Source organism: Azolla caroliniana, unplaced genomic scaffold (genome assembly GCF_043228905.1).
Source record: "Azolla caroliniana isolate FFs.n. ecotype wild unplaced genomic scaffold, voAzoCaro1.0.p SCAF_7, whole genome shotgun sequence".
NCBI lineage: Eukaryota > Viridiplantae > Streptophyta > Polypodiopsida > Salviniales > Salviniaceae > Azolla > Azolla caroliniana.
In genome coordinates this window covers 20,897,276-20,923,754 of record NW_028230442.1, presented here as the reverse complement: position 1 = coordinate 20,923,754, position 26,479 = coordinate 20,897,276, and the positions used below count along the sequence as shown (strand labels likewise).

Genomic DNA, 26,479 nt, shown 5'->3' with positions numbered 1-26,479 from the left:
TGGCCATTGCAAATTACTTCGAATTGCCCAAGATTTCATATGACAGCTTTACAAACATAGAAAGGTTTATCAAGACATGTTTTGCAAGTGAATTAAACCATCACAATGCTGCTTTAACCAATCCGAAGCAGAACGTAAGACTCTCAATTCCCCACCTAATATATCTTTAGCCATTTCCTTCCGAATCACCAACCTTGGGTTTATCTGATAAGAATCTTCCATCTCAAGGGCCTGTGTATTCAAAATAAACTTTCACACTCCTCTCAATACAAACAATGCATAGTCATCATTATTAATTTTCCCATTTTCTTAATACACTATGTTAGTGATTGGGAACCTAAATATGAAACAAACTGCAAAAAATTAATTACAATGAAATGACTTGCATGGCACAATATCTGTCTTATCACTGAAAAAAATTAAAGAAGAGGGCATATCCATGCTCCTAACAATCTTCTCAAGCAAAGCAGACACATGTAAAATGATTTTGCAGAAATTCAAATATTTGATCAAATGGGTCGAAAGTAGGTTGACCACAAAACACACAATACAATGAGAATAGAGCTCTAAATCACCACGGTCATTAAACAAAATGGCAAACGAAACATAATGGAAAGGACTCATTGTGTCTCGATGTGATCTCAACTTTGCATCCCTTGTATCACTATAGTGTCTTGTCTCAATGAAGAAATGAGCATTTTATGTGAGCTTGTGGCATCACATCCATAGTCTATGATCACTTGAGTGAGTCACCTCAAAGAAGAAATAAGCTTTCTTTGTATGATTGTTTTATATCACGTCCATGGTCTCACGCCAATGGATACAAGTAAAGAGAAGAAGAGTCTAGTTTTCATCCACTCATACATAAAAGGCACATGATGCACACTAGAGCAAACTCTATATATGCTTTGGATATAGAGATCATGAACCAACTAAGGATTTCACCAACCAATAATGTTTTTCAATTTTCTTACCAGCAATGCTTCCATGTGATCCTGAACGAGTGACTTAATATGAGCAAGAAGCACTAGCATCGCTCCAATTTCTTTGCATGTGTCTTTTAATGGTTGCCGAGCTAGCCGACCATCCAACTCAAATGCTTCATTTGCCATTTCAACAAGTTCTAAAAGAGAAGATAACAAAGTACATTATTGATAGTGATGCAGATATCCTAAATTCTGCAGTTAAAACCCTTAATGTTTTATGATGCGACTAGGCATTCCAATTTGTATGTGATTTCACTCAGTACTCTGAAAGGATCTGATATAACCAAATAGCATCATCATTCATGTTCACAAACAACATACCTCAGCCCATCTTCGGAATATGTCAATTGTGCTTCCTTACACACTAAATGGTGGCCTTTTGCAGGGGCTAGGAGACAAAATGCCACATACTGGATCCATAACAATCTTCTCTATGATTTTGCTTTATCTCTCTCTGACACATGTATATATAGATAGAGAGACACCAGAAGAACAAACCTTCCTTAGAACTTGCACAAAGCACACGAGAGAATGCCCGGATTGATTGTGGAATCCCTCTACCACGACCCTTCGCACACTTAACTTCCCTAATTCACATGAAAATACAGAATAAGTTAAACCCCAAGATTTAAATAAAAACTATATTTTAAATAAACCCTCAAATCTTTATTTTAACATATCCCAACTTGATCACAAATGTATTTCCACCACTATCCAAATTCCGAACATCGCTCAGTGAAACCATTCCATGTGCATGGAGAAGTTCAAGTTTTTGCTTACGAAGAATATCTTTCTCAGATAAACCCATCCAAACATCCACCTATTTCAAAATTAAAGTCCAAATCGTAATATACACAAAAGCATCATTGAGTAATGTTTCGTGCATGTATACAAATAAAATGGATAATTTTGGCCCTTGGCATTCTGGGTTGGGTAAGTGTTGAGAAGAATAGTCTCATCCCTTTTAATTATTAAACATGAAGAAATGCTCGTAGTGAATGATTTTCTCCAAATCATATAACATGCATGCCTATGTGAATTCAGCTCTTTCTGATGCATTGGACAATATCAAACATTACCGACAGCATCTCATTTCGTTTCCACCTTTATTTTGAAGAACCATGTCAAAATTAAACAATTACAAAGTATCAACCATTCGCTGTACAAAGCTCTATATCAACAAGTGAAACAATCAGACGTGTTATTAAGAAGGTTATTTAATCCAAAATATTAACCAAATTGAGATCATTGGCAGAAGTAAACAAAAGAAACCACGCAAGTTGTGAGAAAAACTAGTGGAAATCATCTCCACAATTTCCAAACCATGCAATCATGTCACACAAGAACAAGGTATAGGAACGAAAATTAAATCATAGACAGATGTGATCTATGTTTTCCAAATTCAATTCTTCTAGAAATCACCTTCCATTGACATAAAAATCACTCTATATGACCAAAAATGTATATATATGTTTTCCAAATTCAATTCTTCTAGAAATCACCTTCCATTGACATAAAAATCACTCTATATGACCAAAAATGTATATATATGTTTTCCAAATTCAATTCTTCTAGAAATCACCTTCCATTGACATAAAAATCACTCTATATGACCAAAAATGTATATATATGTTTTCCAAATTCAATTCTTCTAGAAATCACCATTCATTGACATAAAAATCACTCTATATGACCAAAAATGTATATATATATATATATATATATATATATATATATATATATCTTGTTTTCCTTAATCTCACTACATAATCAAATGTAGCACACCTTGTTAGTTAATGCATCCAAGGCAATTGATTTTGTTCAAACAATGATACCTGATCATAGGGATTATCCTCCACTGTAAAGCCAAATGTTTCTGCCAATATATCATTCCCATATCTTCCATAATTGACTAGAACCTACACATAAATATAAACTGTAAATAAGAGATCAAGTGCATTCTTTTCCATACTTCACTACACATTTGTAGATTACAACTCCTAAAAAACAGATTACTTGTTCACCAGCAGCATAGTCTCTGTCAGCAACAACCTGTATGACAAGAAATTGAATGATATCAATTTACAATCAAAAGGACGTCCAAAAAGGGGAAAACCAAAAAATAAAAATTTTGATTGAAATTTGAGTTAAGGGAACTCAAATTTATAGTATGCCTTCTTCATACTCTCAGTTTCTAGCATACAATGGTTCTGGCACACTCCTTTTGAATGATTTCCAGTTTTCTATTAGATGACATCAACATAATCACAAATAATGTTTGTTGGCAGTGTAATTAATTGACATGTATATAAAATGTGGATTTCTTGTCAAAGCACATGAAGGGCTTTGCCAAACTCTTTATTTTATCACATATGCTTGCACATCCAAAAAGATCGCAATACAATAAGAACCATGAAGAAAAGAAATATTCTCGTCCATGGCTTCAGTTCTCTACACGCATACAATATTCTGATGATTGCATGGGGCAGTATTGAAAGGAAACACATGATTACAGAGAACTCCCAACCATTTTAGATCTTTTCAAAAAGGCAAACTCAAGAATATGCTAAATATGTGTTTTGGTGAAATTGGAAACGTTGGAACAAAATCGATGCATACCTCTGCATAATTATTTTCTGGATCAAAAGATAAGAATGATTTACATGAAACATCATGATTAAGGAAATCGACAAACGGGAGCTGCAGAAACAAAACAAAATTATAACATAAGCATCAAAATGATAAAATATTAGATTTCAAATGGCAAAACATTGTATCTCAAATACCCAAACAGGATTCAGCAAGATTACCAGGGCAACTGTATTCGATTCCTCTATCCTCCATGCTCGTGAATTCACTATCATGCATACCAAATAAGATGACTTCTGAAATTATTTTTGAAAACACTGTTTCCTGTTATGATATATCAGTATCCTTAAGTTCAAGCATTAGTATACAGAGAGTGATAAAAAAAAACCACTTCTATTAGCAATATCTCACTTTGGGAATTATTTTCTCAACAAGTAAAAATAACTAGTCGCAATGTGTTAAAGACAGGCATCAATGACAATTTTTGCATTGCGAGCATTTCTGTCAGATCAAATAAAAAACAATAATCTCTCCACCTGAAAAAATCTCTCTTACACCCTTCAATACATACCCAATGCATATGCATGTTGGAAACTGGCACAAGAAACATTGTCACCAAAAATGTGTGGACATTGTTGAAGAACCTAATTTAGTCCATGAAAAAAAAAGGAGGGAATTCAGTTGAGTGTAACAACTAGTTTCACAATTCTGAATATGAATAGGAATTTACATTAGATATCTGCAATAGATCCTTTGGACCCTCATACATATATACATAGATTGACATATTCGCATTCGTGGGGGTTCCCATTCGAATGCAAACGAATACGAATACGAATGGGTAGTCAAGTATTCGTTTTACCCCCTCCCCCTCCAAAAAAAAACTTTTTTTTTTAAAATTTCCTAAGATAAAAAAAAAGGAACTTAACAATAAATAGGGACTTTGGGGACTTGACACTACTAAATTTTTATAATAAATATATAGTCGTTTTATTTTTAATAAATAAATAAATAAATAAAATAAAATAAAGGCTCATTAATCTCTCACTTTTTATTTCCTCAAAATTTATGTATATTTTTATCTTGACATTAAAAATGGTACTTCAAACTAATCATATCTTCAAAGTTCATACTAATCATATTTGTATAATTAATTAAAATAAGTTTCATAAACTCTCTTAACACTATAATCTATTAATTAATAATTGGTTTTTTTGGTGAAATACATTTATTTAAATAAATAAATAATTTTTTATATTTATTTTACAAAACGAATGGTTTTTTAATATTCTTGGGGCCATTTTGTATTCTCGAATATTGAGAATATTGCGCATGGAGAATATCACGAATATCACGCATGTGTCAATCTATGCATATATAGATAGATAGGAGTTAATCAAACATAATAAGTACATTAAATATAATGTAACTCTAGGTTATCTCCCACCATAAAATTGAGATAACTCAATCTCAGCCTTTATCCTTACAAATTAGCCGGTTATACTCGTAACATATACTTATCATATGGACACTTTTAATACAAGCAGACAAGCAGACTCTTGGTATACAATTTTTCTGTGCATTGTGTTGAATGAAATTTATAAATGTCAATAGAGTGATGACTGACCATGTGGTTGTTTGTAGAAGTTTGTATAGCAAATGAACTATGGTCTCATCAAGAACTTGTCCTACATATTGCATGCTGATAACTCACAACTAACATCCACATTACATATATGGGTTTATTGCCATAACAGTTAATTATCTTAATGAATGAACATGTAGAAGTTTGAATACAGTAACACATGACCTATGCAGATAAAGTTGAGCATGAGATTCTCATCTTTGATTCTTTATTACAGTACAATTGTTTTGATCTCAAGTCGAGATCTTAACATTGAAAGGTCATCAATCCAAGTGATAGATACATGATATATAAATATGAGATAGACAGTCAGATATTGCCTGAAATGTGAAGACAGCACGATTCAAAATTTAAGGTTTTACGAAGTTGAATAACAGAGTACAAAGATGCAATACAATTAATTAAATAGCAGACAAATATTTTGAACCTCTTAAGATAAATTTAAGCATAAAATTTCTACTTAAAACTAACATGTGTCACAGCCACAAAATCTTCTAGAAGAGCTCCCCTGGAGCAAAAACTTTGTTGGTATGCTCTAGAACTGCACTGCAGCATTTCCAACTCCTTATCACTCCATAAGACCTGCATTCAGGTATGCAAAGTAAACCAAGGGGTTTGCTTAGAACCTCAAAAAGGCCATAAGAGAATGCAACTGAAAATCTAAACCCCCCAAATGTGCCTTCTCAAGCAATCCTTCTATTTAACTGTCATGTGAATATGATATGCGTGTCCGTGGGTCATCTCTACCTCAACTTTATTTAATTTGAAAATAAGATGCGTGAACTATATTCGTATGTACTTTTGATCACATCTCATCACCCATTCATCATTCATTCATCTTTTCCTTATCCTCCTGATCACCTCCATTCCATCACCCATCTCCATCCTGACTGCATCATTCCCATCATCATCAATGTCCCAGTCCTCAAGCATCATCACAATCATTAATGTCGACATCCTCACTCATCAAGATCATCACTACTATCATTATCATTGGCACCATCATCATTAATAGCCACACACTTAAATACTCACAGTATTATTTAATGAGCCAATCTGAGGTAAGCAACTTATATAGGGAGCCCATTTTGATGCCTGCACAAGGAAAACTAGCATCAATCATAGGGTATAAAAAACATATTTTTGTTACAGATGATTTTAACGGTTTACAATGACAATTCTAGTCACACTTTAAACTAATATTCACCATTCAGCATACACGTTTTAACCTTATCCCCCAACCTAATAACAATACTTGTTGAAGAAGAAAAGTGACACAATATCATACCTGACCTGAATATTGTTCTGCTAAAATAAGAAGAGCAAGCTGGGCATAGCTGCTGACATTTTCATGTAATAAATCCTTTACTTCATCATGAAGCTTATCAGGTGTTATGATCTGAAATAAATGGATTTAGGAATACCAAAGAGCATATGTGCACCGTCAATAAGAGCTATAATTCGTTGAAGTATTTTAGTGGTAGAAATGTGAAAATATGTAGCTTTTTGTCATACTAGATTTTTTGATATCTTGAGAATGTGGTGTCCCGCCTTGATTTGCTTTATTGCAAATAATCCCCTTTTTCAATAGAGAACAAACACATAAGGCAAAACAAGACATTTCATTCATTGCCTGGAAATGCATCCTTTGCAATGTCATCATACCTTCCATGTGCAGACATTCCCATTGCAACAGATTCACAAGCTTCATTCTCTCCCCTATTCCGTAGCCATGTCATGAAATTGTTTTCTTCACTTGAAAAAATCTTCTTCACCTAAATATACAATATTCCTCTCTCTTTTTCCATAAAAGATATCATATTATATTATATTATTGTGGATATAATTGACGGGTTACACACATATATACATGTTATGTATATGCACGCACGTACCGATGTGTGTATATATGTACATATATATGCAGGTAGGGTGTTTGTGTTTGTCTATGGAGATATGCATGGATCGATGGCTGGATGTAGGTATGTATGTATGTATGCTATACATAACTAATAGCTTGCTAGTGATGGCATGGTGAACTCAATGTTCAGTCGAACTCTTCAAACCGACCAAAAATCCAAGCAATTATTCTTCACAAAAATCTACTAAATTATATCACAATGCATTCAACTTAGTGTGAGGTGAAATGTAATGGACATGAACCTGGGAAGCTGAAGGGAAACCAGTTGACAGCATGCGATGAGGGGAGAGGGGAGACCAGCACAGGACAGAGAATCTGCCCAGAACCCACATATGGCTCTGGTCTCTGTTCTCTGTGTTCTCTGTTCTCTGTTCTGTGGAGCCTGCTATACAACAGAAGCTATGGTGTATATAAATTAAATTCATGAGAATACCACCCCCCCCCCCCACATTCACTTCTTCCCTTCACATTTTATCTATTTTTAAGTAGAGACCATCATCCACATGTTGTCATTACTCTCAAGTTCTTCAGAATGCCTCCATATTGTGTATAGTGAACCGCTTCGATCCGATGTCCCCCCATGTCTGTCTCCAGTACCTTGAACACTTCTAAAAAATCAGTTGAAGTAACTATCTAAGTCCTCAACCAGGCCCTCCCATCAATAGAAGTTAGAAGTTTTGAATCTTGATTAATGAGTACTCATGATAACATATTCTAGTTTGCGAATACAAGAGGTTTTCATATATCATAAAAACTCTTGTGCATATTGCCACTCTACACAATTAGGAGAGCTAAGGTTTCTGTAAACGATTACTTGCGGAAGCGTTAGAAAAACAGAGAGATTAGGGAATACACAGAGTACCCGGGAGAGACAGAGAGAGCAGAACCTCAAAGCTATATTCAAAAACGATATATGCCTTCGTCATTTACAATTGTGCTCAGTAGCACTATTTATACAAGTCCTCATGGGACTGACAAAAGTACCGCGTACTTCAATGCTCACACGAGCTTCTGACACTTACTACGAGACTATAATTGCCTAGTAGTCTAAACTAATACTAGGCTTCCGGTTACCGATTGGACCCGGCTAACCGGCTTTGTTGCTTGTCGGCTTACCGATCCGTCTCGCTTGCCGGCTCAGGCTTATTCAGCTGATCCGGCTCCAGTTGAGCTTGCCGCTTCAACACTCCCCCTCAAGCTCAACTTGAGGTTGGATCCTAGTGTCAGTCTTTGTGGCAGTCGGTTCTTCCAACCGACTTCTCCTGGCGTCGCTCCGCCTTGCTCGCGCTCCTCGTCCAGTTTGGTTCTGTTTGCCGCGACCCCTCTTGTTCTGCGTGCCTCGACCTTCTCGATCGGTATGTCTACTCAATAGGCCCCTCTCAGCTCCTTCGCTGCTATGACTCCGACGCTTATCGATCCGTCTGTTCCTCCGCGATGGCATCGACTTCCGCTGCATCTGTGTCTGCTTGGCCTTGAATTGATCCGGTTCTTCCAAATCTGTCTTTTGAACCGAATCGACTGTCTCTGATTCGTTCCAGCTCTTGTTCGAATCGGTTGCTCCCCATTTGTCTTCTGGTTCCAAGCCCTTCACCACATTGGACCATGTCCGGGTCTTGGCCTTCTTCCTTCGGTCGGCTCTGTCCTTCTTGACTCTGCCGCCTTCTGTTCTTCCCTCACTAGCGCAATTGGCAGTCTCTTTGCCTTTGCCCGTTCTCCCCCTCAAGTGTGGCACATCGAGATGCTGGACACCAAGCATTTCGGTGAAGTGCTGCAACTTGTCCGATCCGAGCGGCTTGGTGAAGATGTCGGCTACTTGCCAATCCGTGTGAACATATCGTAGTTCAACTTCACCGCTCAGGACCCGCTCACACACAAAGTGATAATGCACTTCTATGTGCTTCGTGCGAGCATGGAACACAAGGTTCTTGACGAGTTGCATGCTACTTATGTTGTCGCATTAGACCAGAATCGGGATCTGTACCTCGATCCGTAAGTCTTGCAGCAGTCGCCGAAGCCAAATGGCTTCACAGGTGGCAATGGTAGCACCCCGATACTTAGCCTCAATGCTCGACAGAGCAACTGTTGGTTGCTTTTTGCTGCTCCATGCTACAGCCGTGCTACCTAGGGAAAACATGTAACCGGAGGTTGATCTACGATCTGATGCATCGCCGGCCCAGTCGGCATCCGTGTAACCGACGAGCTCTTCGGGTATACCGCGCCGGTATAATAGGCCCTGGTCCTTCGTGCCGCTTACATATCGCAGTATCCGTTGCGCGCACTGAAGGTGCTCCACGGTCGGCTTCTACATGAATTGACTTATCATTCCGATCGGATAGCTGATGTCGGGTCGCGTGATAGTCAAGTAAATAAGGCTTCCGACGATTTGTCAGAACCGTTTCTCATTGCAGGCCGGTCCGGAATTGGGACGAAGCTTCTGGTTCCGGGCCAAGGGTGTGGAGACAGGTCGGCATTTTGTCATGCCGAACTTGTACAACATATTCAAGACGTAATGTTGTCGTGAGAGCAATATGCCGTCCGGGGTTCGGATCACCTCGATCCCTAGAAAATAATGAAGGTCCCCCAGATCCTTCATCTTAAATGCGCCCGACAACTGGGATTTGACGCGGTTGATTTCTAGAACTCTTGGTCCGGTGATGACTAGATCATCAACATACAGTAGTATACATACCGGATCGGCTGAGCCTTGCCGGATGAACAATGAAGAGTCCAATTTGGAGGCCACAAACCCCATCTTACGCAACCGGTGCATGATCTTTGCATTCCAAGCTCGAGGGGCTTGCTTCAGGCCGTACAACAACTTCTTCAGCTGACATACCGCCGACTTGTTCATCTCCGATTCAAAGCCGGGGGGCTGAGTCATAAAGACTTCTTCTTCAAGATCACCCTGAAGAAACGCATTCTTCACATCCATCTGGTGAAGATGCCACCCCCTTGCTGCAGCAACCGCCAGCACCACACGAACCGTCGTCATCTTCGCTACCGGAGCGAAGGTCTCGTCGTAGTCGATTCTGTGGGTCTACCTGTATCCCTTCGCCACTAACTGGGCTTTATACTGGTTAACAGAACCGTCAGCGTTGTACTTTACCTTGTATATCCACTTGCATCCGATCGGTTTACATTGACGAGGAGGGTCAATTAGGTCCCATGTCTTGTTGACATCAAGTGCCCGCATTTCTTCTTCCATAGCGGCACGCCAATTTGCGTCCTTGGCTACTTCTGCGTAACTCTCCGGCTCACGCACTTTCACCACCTTAGTCATGTACGCATAGTGATGCGTCATGTACTCATTGTACCCGTACCGCTTGACGGGATCCTTGTGGCAGGTGGACTGATGTAACTCACTATTACCCGGTTTGAGGCCCTTCTTGGCCGGTTCGGTCTTCATTGCCGAAGATCCGCCTTTCTCCTTGTTGGAGTCGGATGCACACTGATCCGACTCATCGTTGCCGGTTTCGAATTCTGGCATCTTCTTCTTCCCCTTCTCTTTGCGCGTGAACCGTCGCCTCGGTTCCTTGTGCGGGGAGTGCACGGCTGAGTCTCCACTACTCGTTGGTTCCTCATAGGACTGGTCGAATTGACTCAATCTGTCATTTGGCCCGCTCAACCGGAACGATTCCGGACTCTCATCCAGAGTCCACGATTCATCATCCTCTACCTTGGCCGGTTCAGGCTCACTAGCCTCATCCACCGGCACCGGGTTGGATTCGGAAGTCGGAGCCGGTAAGAAGTACCACGATGCCGATTCATCGAACTCGACATCTCGACTAACTCGGACCTGCTTTGTCCGGGGGTTATAACACTTATAACCCTTCTGCTCTTGAGCATAGCCGATTAGGATGCATTTTTCCGATTTTGCATCCAGCTTCCTCCGCTTCTCTTTCGGTACATGCACATATGCAATGCTACCGAAGATCTTAAGGTGTCTCAAATTCGGCTTGCATCCGAAATACACCGATCTGGTCCTGGATGTAGACAGCTGTTCGGACTGCCTCTGCCCAGTAGAATTTGGGCATGCTCTTCTCCTCCAGCATTGCCCTTGCCGCATCAATAAGCGTCTGGTTCTTCCTTTCGGCAACACCGTTTCTGTTGTGGTGTGTATCTGCAGCTGAACTCTCGCCGAATTCCCTTTTGTTGTAGATAATTGTTGAATTGGCCGGAAAAGTACTCTTTTCCGCCATCCGACCGCAGGCATTTGATCTTCCTCTCCGATTCCCGTTCCACCATGCTTTGGAGACTCTGGAAACACTCGAAGACTTCACTCTTCCGCTCAATGAGGTAGATCCATGTGTGCCACGTATAGTTGTTGATGAAGGAGACGAAATATCGACTCCCTCCAAGACTAACATTCTGTGCCGGTCCCCACACATCTGAATGGATAAGGTCGAGCTTGTTATGGCTCCGATTACGTTCGGCGGCAATCGATCGGATAGTAAGTGCTCGCGAGGGCACGGGCGCCCTTGACAGGGCCATTGAAGCAATTGTCGGCACAATAGGCCGGTTCGATGGGAAGGACACCACGAGTTATTTGGTGGCCTACCGGGCCGAAATGGTAATGAGGGACATCCCGGAGGAGAGGCGTCTGGCTGGGTTTCCCCAGGTAGCAACATCGGGCATCCACATAGAGGTGCTTGGGGTGCATGCTGGATGCTGGACCTGGGGGGAATTCGAAGTGCAACTCCTCGAGCGGTACGAGTTTGATGACACGTTTCGGTTATCGAAGCGGGACTTTATGGATTGGGTAGAGACCCCAGGAAAGGGGAGGATGTTAGGAAATAGGTCCCTCTAGATGGGAAGTGAGAAGAATCGTGTTGATGAGCAACTCGGCCGAGGCCGAAACCGGAAATCGTGGAGATAGCCAACACGGAAGGCTAAGTTTGTAAATAGTCGAAAGGTTACATTAGTATATAAGCACTTAGGGCAATCATGTTAGATGTGTGCGTTATTGTAAAGTTACTGTTGACGAGGTTGTTGCCTCTGTAACGGTGAGAGTGAACGAGTGTGAGTGGAAGCGTGTGAGCTCCATAGCCGCTTGTTGGCGAAGCAGGATCTCGAGGTCGTTGCCTTTGAGATCTCTTATTATATTCCTTTCTCTCATATAGTGTTCTGTTCCGGAGTTTTGTGAACTCCACGTGGTTCTTCCCTAGTTCGGGTTTCCATGCTAAAATCTGTGTTATGCTCAGTTTCAGTATTCTGTTTTTCCTTTCCATTAGATTGACTATTATTCCGCACACGTACAACCGGTTGTGGTCGGCAACGATTTTAACTTCAAACTGGTATGAGAGTGAGCAACACAGAAAATGGAAGGAGGTGGGAGCGGTTTCCTAGGTATGATGGTTCTAAATTCACCGAACTATGCAGACTGGAAGATTAAGATGGAAGACCTTCTCATTGTAAAAGACCTGTACGAGCCAATCGACATATCAGAAATACCAAAGGGGGTATTGGAGTCGGATTGGAAGCTTCTGAATAGGAAAGTCGTGGCCACTATCCGAAAGTGTGTCGACGTAAGTGTCCTTCAGCACATGGCGAACAACACGAATGCCCACGAGATGTGGCAGAAGCTATCGGGTCTTTATGAGAGGAAGAATGCGCTAAGCAGAACCTCATTGATGAGGAAAATAGTAAACCTGAAATACAAAGATGGCGAGAGCATGGTTGAACACATAAGCACATTCATGGGGTATGTAAATCAACTTGCAGCAATCAAGTTCCCCTTGGATGATGCCATGCAGGAAATCATGCTAATGTGTACTTTGCCGGAAAGCTGGGAGAACTTGGTGGTTACTCTCAGCACCTCCCGCCAAGAAGAGAACTTGTCTTTGCAGACGGTGAAGACAAGCATCCTGAACAAGGAGGCAAGTCGGAAGGACAAGGAACCGATCCCCGACTCAAAAGCGCTCCTTTCCGAATCGGAACATGGAAGACAAAGGAACCGGAGTCCCTAGAACCGGGAAAAATCAGGGACACGGTCAAAGTCAAGAGGGAGGCCTACTTGCTTCTATTGCGGGAAGTTGGGGCACTTCCAGAAGAATTTTCGGCATTTCTGGAAAGACAAGGAAATCAACAGTACCGATTCGAAGAAGTCATCGGACCGAAACAGTTCGGATCGGCGAGGGCAGGACCGGAAAGGAACGACGGCAATCACGGCAAACGAAGAGGAGCTAATGCTTATCACCAAGGAGAGTGAGCTGAACCTTGCCGGCACCGAGATGACTTGGGTGGTCGATTCTGGAGCGTCGTTCCACCTGACCCCGGATAGAAAATGCTTCTCATCCTACTCAGCCGGTGACCACGACCGTGTTCAGATGGGGAATGAAGGTACATGCCAAATTGTCGGCATAGGAGATGTGTGGTTGACGACATCAACCGGATGCAAGATGTTGCTGAAGGATGTTCGACATGTTCTGGAGGTTCGATTGAACCTAATATCAGCCGGTCGGCTAGATGATGAAGGCTACACGGGTAGCATCCAGAACGGTGTTATTAGGTTCAACAAAGGGAGCCTGATTCTGGCTCGGGCCCGGAAAGTCAACACTCTGTACTTGATGAATGCCTGGTTATGTTCGGAGGAAGTGAACGTGGCATCCGACATTGCCGGTGAGCTATGGCACAAGAAGCTGTGTCACATGAGCGAGAAGGGGATGAAGAGGCTTGCAGACGACAACCTCATTCCAGTGAAGAACGTGCACTTGGAGAAGTGCACTGATTGTCTGGCCGGTAAACAAAACCGGACCTCCTTCCAATCGAGGCCACCGATGAGACATAATGCACCACTAGAGTTGGTGCATACTGATGTGTGTCAAGTGGACACGAAGTCACATGCCGGATCGTAGTACTTCGTGACGTTCATAGATGACCACAACCGGAAGCTGTGGGCCACACCATTGAAGACGAAGGATCAGGTGCTATCCGTTTTCAAAGAGCTCCACGCGAGAGTGGAAAGAGAAACCGACTGGAAGCTGAAGGCGGTTCAAGCAGATAATGGAGGAGAATACCAGGGGCAGTTCGAGGAGTACTATCGCTCGAAGGGAATCCGACTCGAATTTACCGTGCCAAAGACCCCGGAACTAAACGGGCTGGCCAAAAGGATGAACGAGACCATAAGGGAGAGGGTCTGGAGTATGCTGGCGCATGCAAAATTACCCAAGACGTTTTGGGCTGAGGCACTGTCAACGACGTCATATGTGATAAAAAGATCACCCTTAGTACCCTTGGACGGAGACACACCGCAGAGAGTCTGGACTGGTAAGGAAGTGTCCTACCGGCATCTGAAGGTATTTGGGTGTCTTGCGTACGTGCATGTAGCTAAGGACCGGAGAGGAAAGTTAGATCCGAAAACCCGGCCATGCATATTCCTCGATTACGGTGACGATGAGTTTGGCTACCGAGTGTGGGACCCGGTCGACCAGAAAGTGTTCCGGAGTCGAGATATTATCTTCATGGAGGACAAGACACTCGTCGACTGGGAGTCGGAGAAGAAGATAATGAACTCCGAGTTGACCGGTAAGGAAAAATTTCGATTTGATGAAATGCAGTTCCAACCGGCAAGAAGCCGGTTAGCACTCGATGAACCGGCCGGTGACGGTGAGGAGACAAAACCGGCTGAAGAAGAAGGAATAGGTGAAACCGAAACCGGACAAGACCCCAAATCGGATTTGGATGAAGAGCAAATGGAGGAGCCAGTTACCGAAGCCCAAGGATGAAGATATCCTCTCAGAGAGAGAAGGCCCCCCCGGAGATTTCCGGATCTAGAGCACATGTTGCTAACCGATGAGGGGGAGCAAGAAAGCTTCGAGGAAGCTAAAAGTGACGCCCATAGCCGCAAATGGTTAAGTGCCATGCAGGACGAGATGGATTCCCTGCATGAGAACCATACGTACGAATTGGTGGAGTTGCCGAAAGGAAATCGGGCACTCCGGAACAAGTGGGTGTACAAGTTGAAACCGGGAGATGCTGGAAACCCCCCGAGATAAAAAGTCAGGATCGTGGTGAAGGGATTCCAGCAGAAGAAGGGCATGGACTTCGACGAGATATTCGCCCCGGTAGTATAGATGACTTCCATCCGGACGGTGCTGAGTATAGCGGCAAGCATGGACCTCGAGGTAGAGCAGTTGGACGTGAAGACGACATTCCTTCACGGTGACCTCGAAGAGGAGATCTATATGCAGAAACCGGAAGGATTCGTGGAGAAAGGGAAGGAGCACCTGGTTTGCCGGTTGAAGAAGAGCCTGTATGGACTAAAGCAGGCTCCCCGACAATGGTACCGGAAGTTCGACTCTTTCATGACCGACCAAGGATATCACAAAACGCAAACCGATCACTACGTGTTTGTGAAGAAGTTTGAAGGAGGCGACTTCCTGATACTCCTTCTGTATGTGGACGACATGTTGATCGTCAGACTGGACCAAGCCAAAATACGGATGCTGAAGAAGGCTCTCAACCGAACTTTCTCAATGAAAGACTTGGGCCCGACAAGACAGATACTGGGGATGCACATCATCCGGGACTGGTCAAAGAAGCAATTGTGGTTGTCACAAGAGAAATACGTGACAAAGGTACTTCAACAGTTCAACATGTTAGAAGCGAAACCGGTCGGATCGACACTCTTGGCAAACTGCAGATTATTTGGTAAGCAAAGCCTGAAGACAAAACTAGAGAAGGCGGATATGAGGAAGGTTCCATATGCCTCTGCCGTCGGGAGCTTAATGTACGCAATGGTGTGTACTCGATCAGATATTGGATACGCAGTCAGAGTGGTGAGCCGGTTTATGAGCAATCTCGGCAAGGAGCACTGGAACGCGGTCAAATGGATACTCCGGTACTTGAAGGGCACTTCGAATATGTGTCTCCGATTCGGTTCTGGTAAACCTCAACTTGACGGTTTTACCGATTCGGATATGTCGACTAATGTGGATATCAACTGGTCTACATCCGGGTATGTAATGACATATGCAGGGGGAGCTGTTTCGTGGCAGTCGAGGCTGCAGAAGACGGTTGCGTTATCAACCACGGAGGCGGAGTACATGGCGGCTGTTGAAGTTGGCAAGGAAATATTATGGATGAAGGACTTCATCGAAGAGCTCGGTATCTGGCAAGATGAATATCGGCTCTATTGCGATAGTCAAAGTGCCATCCACCTTGCTATAAACGCAACGTACCATTCCAGGATGAAGCACATCCAGCGTAGGTATCACTGGATCCGGGAGCGAGTAGAAGATCGAGAGTTTGCGCTGACGAAGATCCACACGGCCAAGAACGGATCAGATATGTTGACCAAAATACTGATACTCGACAAGCGGGATGCATGTCGGAAGCGGATCAGACTAGTAAGACATCCCATGCCGGAGTGAAGGGGGAGTTTGTTAGGAAACAAGTCCCTCCGGATGGGAAGTGAGAAGAACCGTGTTGATGAGCAACTCGGTCGAGGCCGAAACCGGAAATCGTGGAGATAGCCAACACGGAAGGCTAAGTTTGTAAATAGTCGAAAGGTTACATTAGTATATAAGCACTTAGGGCAATCATGTTAGATGTGTGCGTTATTGTAAAGTTACTGTTGACGAGGTTGTTGCCTCTGTAACGGTGAGAGTGAACGAGTGTGAGTGGAAGCGTGTGAGCTCCATAGCCGCTTGTTGGCGAAGCAGGATCTCGAGGTCGTTGCCTCTGAGATCTCTGATTATATTCCTTTCTCTCATATAGTGTTCTGTTCCGGAGTTTTGTGAACTCCACGTGGTTTTTCCCTAGTTTGGGTTTCCACGCTAAAATCTGTGTTATTCTCAGTTTCAATATTCTGTTTTTCCTTTCCATTAGATTGACTATTATTCCACACACGTACAACCGGTTGTGGCCGGCAACGATTTTAACTTCAAAGGAATGCGTCGACGCTCCTCCAGGAGTTCGAGGAACGCTTCGCACGTCTTTCGGCACTAGACAAGACCGTATTGGACATGAGCCGTGTCCTTTTATTTGTCAAAGCTGTGGATGTGCAGGATCGAGAGCAAGTGGGTCTCCTGTTGGAGAAAGATGATGGGCTGACGACTGATTGGGCCATAGTAAAGGGGGTCTGCGGCCGTTTCGACAAACGGCGCGAGTGGCTTGACAAGAGCTCGTCGGGGGCAAGAGTGGTTGCGGCAAGAAACCTCGAGGGACTCCTGCCGGCATGTAAGGAGGAAATCCAAGACTAGCTTGAGACAAGTTCGTCCCGCGTGGTCAAGGGCCCGTCCGGCGGAGCGGCTCTGGAAGAATTGATGCAGATGGTGCGAGACCTCCACATCGCATAAGCAAGGAGGGACGACGATGAGCAACCTCACGACTGAAGGCCTCCGGGTGGGCTTCGGTGCTTGTGGTGTGACGCGGTCGGTCACGTCCGGAAGGACTACGTGGACTTCGTAGAAGCAATAAGGGCTAATGTGGTGTACCTATGGAATGGGAGGGTGCATGCTAGTGAGACCTGGAGAGCCCTGGAGCTGAATATCGGTCGGGGAGGAATGAAGAGACTGATGGAAGAAGCGGCGGTGCGCCACATGGAGACCATCCACTACTCGGTGTCGGCAGGAATCCGGGTCAGGAGGGACAAAGTCCGGAAGACGAAAGACTCTGGGTTCTGGCCGGTGGTGCTAGAAGGCCTCGCCGGCGTGCGATTGAGAAGGGAGGAAGCGGACCGTGCGGAAAGACGAGTCTGGGAGATCATCGGGTGGAGCGATTCGGTCGAAGAAAAGACCAGCTTTGTGGAAGCCGCGTGCCAGAACTATGAAGTTCTGGTAGAAGACAAGCGTGCGGGAAAAGCCGGAGGGGCCGAACCCTCGCAACGGTACGAGACCCGATCTGGGCCGAAGCAGAATGACACTGGTGATGTTGGCACACTGGATAAAGCAAAGAAAGCCGGTTACCGGTTGAGCACCGAGATAGAAAGAACGACGGACCTACGGAAGGTCCTTGAGGAACGTATCCTCGACAGCAAGGTGGAGCTGTCGCTATGGGAAGTGCTTGGGATCGCCAAGAAAGAATTCCATGACTCCATTGTGGACTTGGTGAACTGGAAAAGGCTTTCGACGGAGACGGAGCCGGAGAGGCCGGTGGAGGTGCGAATGACACACCTAGAAGACATGGCCTTGGAAGACGAGTTGGCGGAAAGCCACTATTTAAAGATGCACTGGGCAAGAGCCACTACGGAGACCCTAGTTAGGATCGGGGACGTCCAGGAGCCAGTGGTGGCATTAGTAGACCACGGTTGGGAGATCAACCTGATGTCTATGGACTTCTACAAGAAAGGCAAGTGGTTGATCAACACCAAGCACGGGTGGAAAATACGAGCGGCGATGCGCGCCACGGAGGAGCTGCATGGGGCCGGCCCGAATGTGCGGGTGGAAATCGGTGATGTCAAGATTGACCAGCACTTCTTCGTGTAGGAGACATCCTCGCATCCGGTGATATACTCGGAGAATCGTACATTACGACAGCGCGTATGGAGACGAAATTGCTAGATAACGGTTGGGCGTACACACCCGTGAAGAGCCAAGATGGACGACACTCCGTCCAATTTCTAACCGTGTGACCGAACCGCGAGACCCTTGGCGGTGAAAGCCGAGGGGATTTTTAGAGAAGACTATCAAGGCTTGGGGCCGCGGTAGTCCGGGCACCTCGGAGGATCGCCACACATGTACCATAGGTAGGAAGTTTTGGTTCTCCGATAGCGGAGGTTGTACGATAGCCAGCTTCATTAGCCGAGAGAAGAAACAGGCATAGGGACGATTCAGGAAGCGGTCGTGGAGGCGGTCTCTTTCCACGACACCCTCGGGGAAATCGGGAAGGTGATCGAAGAAGGCCTCAGCAAAGACTAGATGATTCTGGTTAGCTCGGTGGGAGTGTATGAAGTATTGCCGACTTCGGGGAAAGGATCAGGTTGGACCAGACGGCGTGCGCGGATACGAGGTACAAGACTGTGGACCGGTGTCGCGTTGTTACGCGCATGCGTGTGGAAGGGGGCGGGACCACGGGGGTCTTGGACTAAGGAGTAGAGGAGAAAGAATAAGACACAAAATGGAAACTTAGCTCAAGAGGAGGTGAGAAAGAATAAGACAATAACATAGAATAGATGGGGCAAGATGCTCAACAAGTTAGCTTAAGGAAACATAAATGCTTTACAATGGTGGCCGCCATGGCCGCACCAATGACTATGAGAAAAACCCTAAAGGAAAACCCAAGAAGAAAACCCTAACTGAAACCCTAAAACTGAATAGGAAACCCTCGACCTAAGTGGTATGCCTCTCTCCCTCAAAATAGGCAACCCCTCATAAGTGACCCCTCCCTTCCTTTTATAGCCCAAGGAGGGAGGGACCTTACAATGTGGGATAGAATTTCCCCTCTTATTTCTATACACCATTTCCTAGTATACATGTGCACATGGTGCACACCACCGATTTGCCTATTCCACCCCGGTTTCCGCCTATGGACGAAAATCTTCACGACATCTGCCCCCACCAAACCGCACATCCACCGGTATGTGCCAAGAAAGGAGAAGAGGCGAGATTTTTCAGCCATGGCGATAAAACCGAGGTCCGCCGTGTCCTCGTTGACCTTGCTCGGCTTCGTTTCCATTTCGAGCATGCCCGTCCCTTCCACACGAACCATCGTAGCATCCCATTCCACCGTATCCGTCGCACGTCCTCGAGCTAACAGCTCCAACCGATCCACCACGTCCACTGTGTGTCCCCAAAACATTGACTCCATCCGAACCGCCATATCCACCGCATGCGCCTTCCTCCCGGTCGGTCCTCCCGAACGCCATTGCCGATCCGGTGTCGCGAAAATACGATGAGGATACGTGAACTTTGAGGCAGGACCCCGGGGCCTCCGACCGGAAGATATCAGATTCGTATGATTATATTAAACAATTAATACAAAATGATAAAGATTCACAAATTTCATTAATAAAGGGAAAGAAAGATTACAATCAATCCCAAGATTGAGATTACAAAAGTTTTATCTTAAGGAGATTGTTAGAATAATAGATTAGAGGAAACTAAGATATGGATTCCATAGAGATTTAGGGTTCTTGGCTTTGATAAGAGATTATGGTTATATGAGTATTATGGCTTCCGTAGGGAAGATTAGGGTTTTTGGATTCCGTAAGGAAATTAGGATTTTTTTGAAAGATATGGCTTCCCTAAGATAAGGGAGTTGAGAAGGAAAAGAAAAAGAAATATAATATGGAGAGAGCTCATGAGTATAGGAAAAAAAATGGAATTATATATGGAGTTCCTCGTTGGTCATATGCCTCCACTTTTTGTTGCATGGCCTCTACTTTTAGTTGCATAGCTTTTCTTTTTGTTGAATCTATTTTTAGTTGCATGCGACCGTCCACTTGACCTTTACTTTAGTCTCTTTTACCTTTCTTTAAATAGCCAAATGATCCTTTTATCCGTTCGATTTGCGTCCAACCTCGTATGGGCCGGTTCCGCCCGATCGCCGAATCCCTCGCCGGTCGGTTCCATTTTGCTTGTCAGCCAGTTCCAATTTTGCTTGTCAGCCGGTTCCAGTTTGCTTGCCGATTCCGGTTCCGGTTTTGCTTGCCGGTTCCAATTCCGGTTTGCTTGCCAGTTCCGGTTCCGGTTTTGCATACCGCGGTTTCCAGTTCCGGTTTTGCTTACCGGCCTATTTCCGGTGTCGTGCCTTTCGGCTCCGGATCGTTTGCGTGAGTCGGGTGGGAACCGCCGAGGTTTTGGACTAGGAGGAAGAGGAATACAACTTAAGGCTAGTTATGAATAATAGGAAGAGAAGTAAGATAGTAATCTCGTGAATCCCACGAGTTTAGTGTATTTTAAAACAATATTTAGATTATAAGAGTAATTTTTGATGGCAACATTCGTGAATCCCACGAGTTTAGTATATTTAGTCAATATTTAGGTAGTAAGAGAGAATTATTTTAGCAAATTCGTGAATCCCACGAATATTTTAGATTGATTGATCATTATAGAAAAATAATCAACAAAAACTACAATGTGCTCCCCGTCCTTATATAGTGATGGGAGAGACTAAGCATAGCTACATGCTTTTTCTAATATGTTCATGCACACTAAATGTGCGTGTGATGCTTTTCTAATCCTTGCTTTTATTTGCTAAATATAGTGCTCATGCACGCTAGATGTGCATGAGTCACTTTTTAGTTGCTTGCGTTTTTCTATAAAATATTCACGCACTCTAAAAATGCATGATTTACCTTTTAATAAAGGTAGGCGCAAATAAAGCAATTATAGTTATTAAATCTATTTATAGAACACTAAAGATAAGGTAGCATAATGGTAAAGTTAAGGTTTGGCTATGTGGAGGTACAAGGTTCAAATCTTGCCCTATGCACGTGATAAATATCTTGATTTTCTTATTTTATTTATTTATATGTAATTAAATCGGTTATATTATTTTTACTTTTTCACGTAGTGTACGAAATACACTACGACACTCGCCCCCTCCGAACCCGCACATCCTCCGGTATGTGCCGAAGTTGCCGATGCTCGTTGTCTCCCCTTCATCCTCCGTTTGTCCCGCTATGTCAACTTTGTCTCTCCATTTTGAGGAGACCCATTCTTTCCACCCGAACCATTGTCGCCATCCGATCCACCATATTCTTTGTTCTCTCTCGTCATATTCTTGGCCCTTGTCATTCGTGGTAGGGTCTTTTACTGGCCTCTTTCTTGTCTTCATCAACCTTGACTTTTTTCCGGATCGCTCTCGTCCGATCGACTTTCAGTTTGATCGGCTTCCGATCGGATTCGTATTCGACCGAATCGGAATCGGTTGTTTGGTTTCGATTGAGTCGGTCTCCTTCCGGCCCGGTTTCGATCTATCGGTTTCGGTTTCGGTTGGCTTTCTTTTCCTCGTTTTCACCAGCCTCGACTGGTCCAACCTCCGATTGAGTCGGATTAGCTTCTTTCCGGATCGGTCTCGTCCGATCGGCTTTCAGCTAGGTCGGCTTCCATCCATATTCGCGTTCGGCCAAGTCAGACTCGGTCGATCGGTTTTGACCGAGTCGACCCCTTTTCGGGTCGGCTTTCTTTCGGGTCGTCTTTCGGCCGAATCCTCATTCGCCCGATTCAGCTTTCGTTTGTGTCGTCTTTCGGCCGAATTCTCTTCCTTTCGGTTCGGCTTTCTTTCGGGTCGACTTTCAGTCGAATCCTCTTTTACCCGTTTCGGCTTTCTTTCGAATCGGAATCCCGTCCGGATCACCTTCCATCAAAACCGGCTTCCGACTTTACCTTTCTTGCTGCCACCTCCCGTCTCTCCGGTCTCACGTTGGTTCTCGGACACAACTGCCGAAGTCTCTAGAATTAGTGGGTAGGAATCCTCGGTATTATCATCCTCCATTGTTTCACCCATAGCCATATTCTTGGCTATCTCTCTGTCGTATGCACCGACTTCGACCTTTGTTTTCTCTCCGCCACCTTCCGTCTCTTCGGTCTCACATTGCCTTTCGAACGCAACCGCCGGAGTCTCTGGAATCAGTGGTGGGGAAGTCTCGATATGGCCATCCGTCGTTGATTCGTCCATAGCCACCTTCGATTCGATGTCATCTTTCGTGGTGACCTCCTCAATCAAGTCCTCCTTGCTCTCTTTCACTGCATCAATTATGGAAACATCAATTATGCTTACCCCTTTTTCACCTGATGTTTCGGACACTTGTATTCCGAAATCTTCTTCTACACTTGGGTTATCGGCCTTATCCTTCGCCGTCGTTCTTTCGCAAGACAAGAGGGTAGCTTGTTTTACACCCTCTTCCGTCGCACCATCATGTTGTATTTCGGCCTTCATATCGGCTCCATCGTTTGTCTTCAATCGACCATCCTTCATCGGCCATGTCGTTGACAAGATTCTCATCTTCCTCTCATCATGTCTCCGGCATACCCTTTGGACTTTGGCCCAATCCTCGGTAAGACCGTTCGCACCTTCATCGTCTTCGAGTTCGATCCCGATGTCCATCCTTTCTTTTCGATCGATCGATTTTACGAACATTAGGACTTTATCCTCCCCCACCAATCGTTGTTCCTGCTCCGAGAGTCGAGCAAAACGATGCTCGAACTCTAGGAATGCTTGTGTTGCACTTCGGTGGGTCTTCTCCGATGCCACCCATTCGTCGAATTTTCGCCGACCTTGTCCCTTTGATCTCTTGTAATCATATGCCTCTCGTAAAGCTTCTTCGAATGACCCCCATGTCGAGTTTTGTTGCCGTATCTTGTGGATTCTCTCTTGTAGCTCATCCGTGGCCACCTGATTGAAGGATGTCACTTGCAATCCTTCCGGTATCCCACATCGTATCATCTCCGCCTTGTAGTCACGTAGATAGCATGACACATCGTTTCCGTTGAATTGTCCATTTCGTTGTACGAGCCGCTTTACTGCCCCCGTGATCTCCGACATCGCTCGTTGTTCTTGTAGCATCCGCTCGAACATCATCATCATCGTTATGCTCATTGCCTCTTGTTGATTCTCCATCTCCTTGCCACCCACCTTCACGTCGGGTTCACCAACTGTGTCGTGCCTTTCGGCTCCGGATCGTTTGCGTGAGTCGGGTGGGAACCGCCGAGGTTTTGGACTAGGAGGAAGAGGAATACAACTTAAGGCTAGTTATGAATAATAGGAAGAGAAGTAAGATAGTAATCTCGTGAATCCCACGAGTTTAGTGTATTTTAAAACAATATTTAGATTATAAGAGTAATTTTTGATGGCAACATTCGTGAATCCCACGAGTTTAGTATATTTAGTCAATATTTAGGTAGTAAGAGAGAATTATTTTAGCAAATTCGTGAATCCCACGAATATTTTAGATTGATTGATCATTATAGAAAAATAATCAACAAAAACTACAATGTGCTCCCCGTCCTTATATAGTGATGGGAGAGACTAAGCATAGCTACATGCTTTTTCTAATATGTTCATGCACACTAAATGTGCATGTGATGCTTTTCTAATCCTTGCTTTTATTTGCTAAATATAGTGCTCATGCACGCTAGATGTGCATGAGTCACTTTTTAGTTGCTTGCGTTTTTCTATAAAATATTCACGCACTCTAAAAATGCATGATTTACCTTTTAATAAAGGTAGGCGCAAATAAAGCAATTATAGTTATTAAATCTATTTATAGAACAGTAAAGATAAGGTAGCATAATGGTAAAGTTGAGGTTTGGCTACGTGGAGGTACAAGGTTCAAATCTTGCCCTATGCACGTGATAAATATCTTGATTTTCTTATTTTATTTATTTATATGTAATTAAATCGGTTATATTATTTTTACTTTTTCACGTAGTGTACGAAATACACTACGACACCGGTTTGCATACCGGTCAGTTTCCGGATTTGCTTACGAGACCCGTTTTCCGAATTTGCTTACCGGCCGGTTTCCAGTTTTAGGGAATTTGGCCACCATCATCCATCAAGACAAAGTGGCCAAAGTGCTCTTAGCACAAATGAAAAATGAGGGAGCTCAAGGTGCTTATATAGCCAGGGCCTTAAGTTTCCTATCTATGTGGGATAGTTCTAATTTCCCTATCTTCTCAAACTTTATTTTCACATAACTTGATATGTATTTCTCCATTTTGTATATAGTAAAATACATTTTGAAGCTCTTGAGTATATCCATCTTTCTATAGTAAGCTACTAATCTAATCTATAATAATTATTTCATTATTTTTTTTACATAGTGTGTGAAGATTCACACGACATTCGCCCCCACCAAACCTGCACATCCACTGGTATGTGCCAATTGTGATGAGGTGCCATTTTTGTTTACTTTAATTTTTCGTTGATGTACCCGAATCGCCATTGCCATCCGATCCACCATATTCTTCGTTTACTCTTTGCATTTCCATAACCGGTTGTCATGGCTCTCTTTGCTCCACTAGAGCATAATGCTTCACTCTTTATGCATGTGCCACCTTCATCTCGACCATCTCCTTGGTCATCTAATTTTCTCTTATCATTCTTTCTTGTTCCATGCATGTCTTTCAAAGGCCTTATCGAAGTACTATTGTTGAGTACTCTTAGTGGTCCATTCTTTAACGACATGCTCTCTTGTAGGTCCTTAAGTGACCACATTGTATGCTTCCCACTTTGTCCACTTTCTTGGTATACTCTTGTGTTAGAATTGACTATGACTTCTACGCTAGTATTATCCTTGTTAGATTTTGTGATCACATCTTTCGTATCCGATTGGCCCACTTGGCCCCCATCTTTACTTTTTGAGGTTTGCTTGGTCTCTTTGTTGCACACATTTGCTTTTGTCTTCATGCTTTCCTTGACCTCTTTGTCGCACACATGGACTTTCGTGATTTTGCTTTGCTTTACTTCCTTGTTGCACACATTGGCTTTAACCCTTGCTTCCTCGCCGCCATCGTCCTTCTCTTGGGTCTTACATCTATTAATGCCCAAGTCTTTCAAACGAGTGTGGAGGAATTTTGTAGTTTGGCATTGACTTTGTCGTGCTACTCTTTGCCACTTCCACCTTATGGTTGTTCATGTTGGCGTTGATCTTTGTTTCTTTCCCGCCACCGTCCTTCACTTGGGTCTTACATCGGTTAATGCCCAAGTCTCAAGAACTTTTGTGGGGAAAGTCTCTTCATGATCGTCTTCTACCCTCTTCGGCTTAACGTCTCCTTCTTCTTCGCATGTATTAGCCTTGACCTTCACTTCCTCGCCGCCACCTTCCGTCTCTTGGGTCTCACGTTTGCTTTCCGACACATCTGCCCAAGTCTCTAGAACAAATGTGGAGAAAGTCATGACACGACCATCCGTCATTGACTGGTCCTTAGCCACCTTTGACTCGATGTCGTTTTTCGTGGCTATCTCCTCAATCATGTCAGCCTCACACTTTTTATCTCCCTCGATCATGGAAGCTTTGCTCATGCTAGCACCTTCATCACTTGATGTTTCAGACACGATGTGTGTTCCGAAACATTTTTCTTCGCTTGAAGAGGCATTTGCCACCCTCGATTCATTTGTTTCATTCTTCGCCATTGTTTCTTTGCAAGACGAGAAGGCGTCTTGTTCCACGTCTTCTCCCATGGTTACATCATGGTACCGAACTTGGGCCTTTGTATCAACCGTAACATTAATCCGCATTTGTTGGGAGGCCTCTTCTTCCTCGCTCATAATTTGCTTCAATTTTTGCTCCTTTTGAAGCTTCTCTTCAGCCTCAACTTGCGCCTTTAAGTTCTCAAACGCCTCTTCCATCAAGACTTCTATGTCGAGTATTGTTGAACCTTCCCTCTTCGAGTTTTCTTCTTTAGGTGGTAGTTTGTAGTTGCTTTTTGTCCTCCTTTCACCATCCGTCAT

General features: G+C 43.8%; 1 protein-coding gene across 1 annotated transcript; it reads right to left on the bottom strand.

The window, feature by feature from the left end:
- LOC147862286 (uncharacterized) lies at nucleotides 1–26,479 on the bottom strand. Its single transcript, XM_087323091.1, has 17 exons — nucleotides 26,226–26,479; nucleotides 25,003–25,562; nucleotides 7,384–7,523; nucleotides 6,886–6,995; nucleotides 6,736–6,799; nucleotides 6,509–6,619; nucleotides 6,256–6,315; nucleotides 5,692–5,802; nucleotides 4,147–4,219; nucleotides 3,797–3,843; nucleotides 3,606–3,686; nucleotides 3,003–3,038; nucleotides 2,822–2,905; nucleotides 1,673–1,806; nucleotides 1,485–1,573; nucleotides 975–1,123; nucleotides 1–231 (listed from the first exon to the last, which is right to left on the bottom strand). The coding sequence occupies exons 1-17, from the start codon at nucleotides 26,477–26,479 to the stop codon at nucleotides 70–72; spliced, it is 2,265 nt and encodes a 754-aa protein (XP_087179217.1). The 3' UTR covers nucleotides 1–69.

Excerpts from the sequence above, each read along its gene's own strand:
- LOC147862286 (XM_087323091.1), bottom strand. The coding sequence starts at position 26,479 with ATGACGGATGGTGAAAGGAGGACAAAAAGCAACTACAAACTACCACCT. Across the intron at positions 7,524-25,002 it reads CGGTTATGGAAATGCAAAGA|GCTCCACAGAACAGAGAACA; the intron begins GTAAACGAAGAA and ends GTTGTATAGCAG. Across the intron at positions 1,124-1,484 it reads TTGTGCAAGTTCTAAGGAAG|AACTTGTTGAAATGGCAAAT; the intron begins GTTTGTTCTTCT and ends CTTCTCTTTTAG.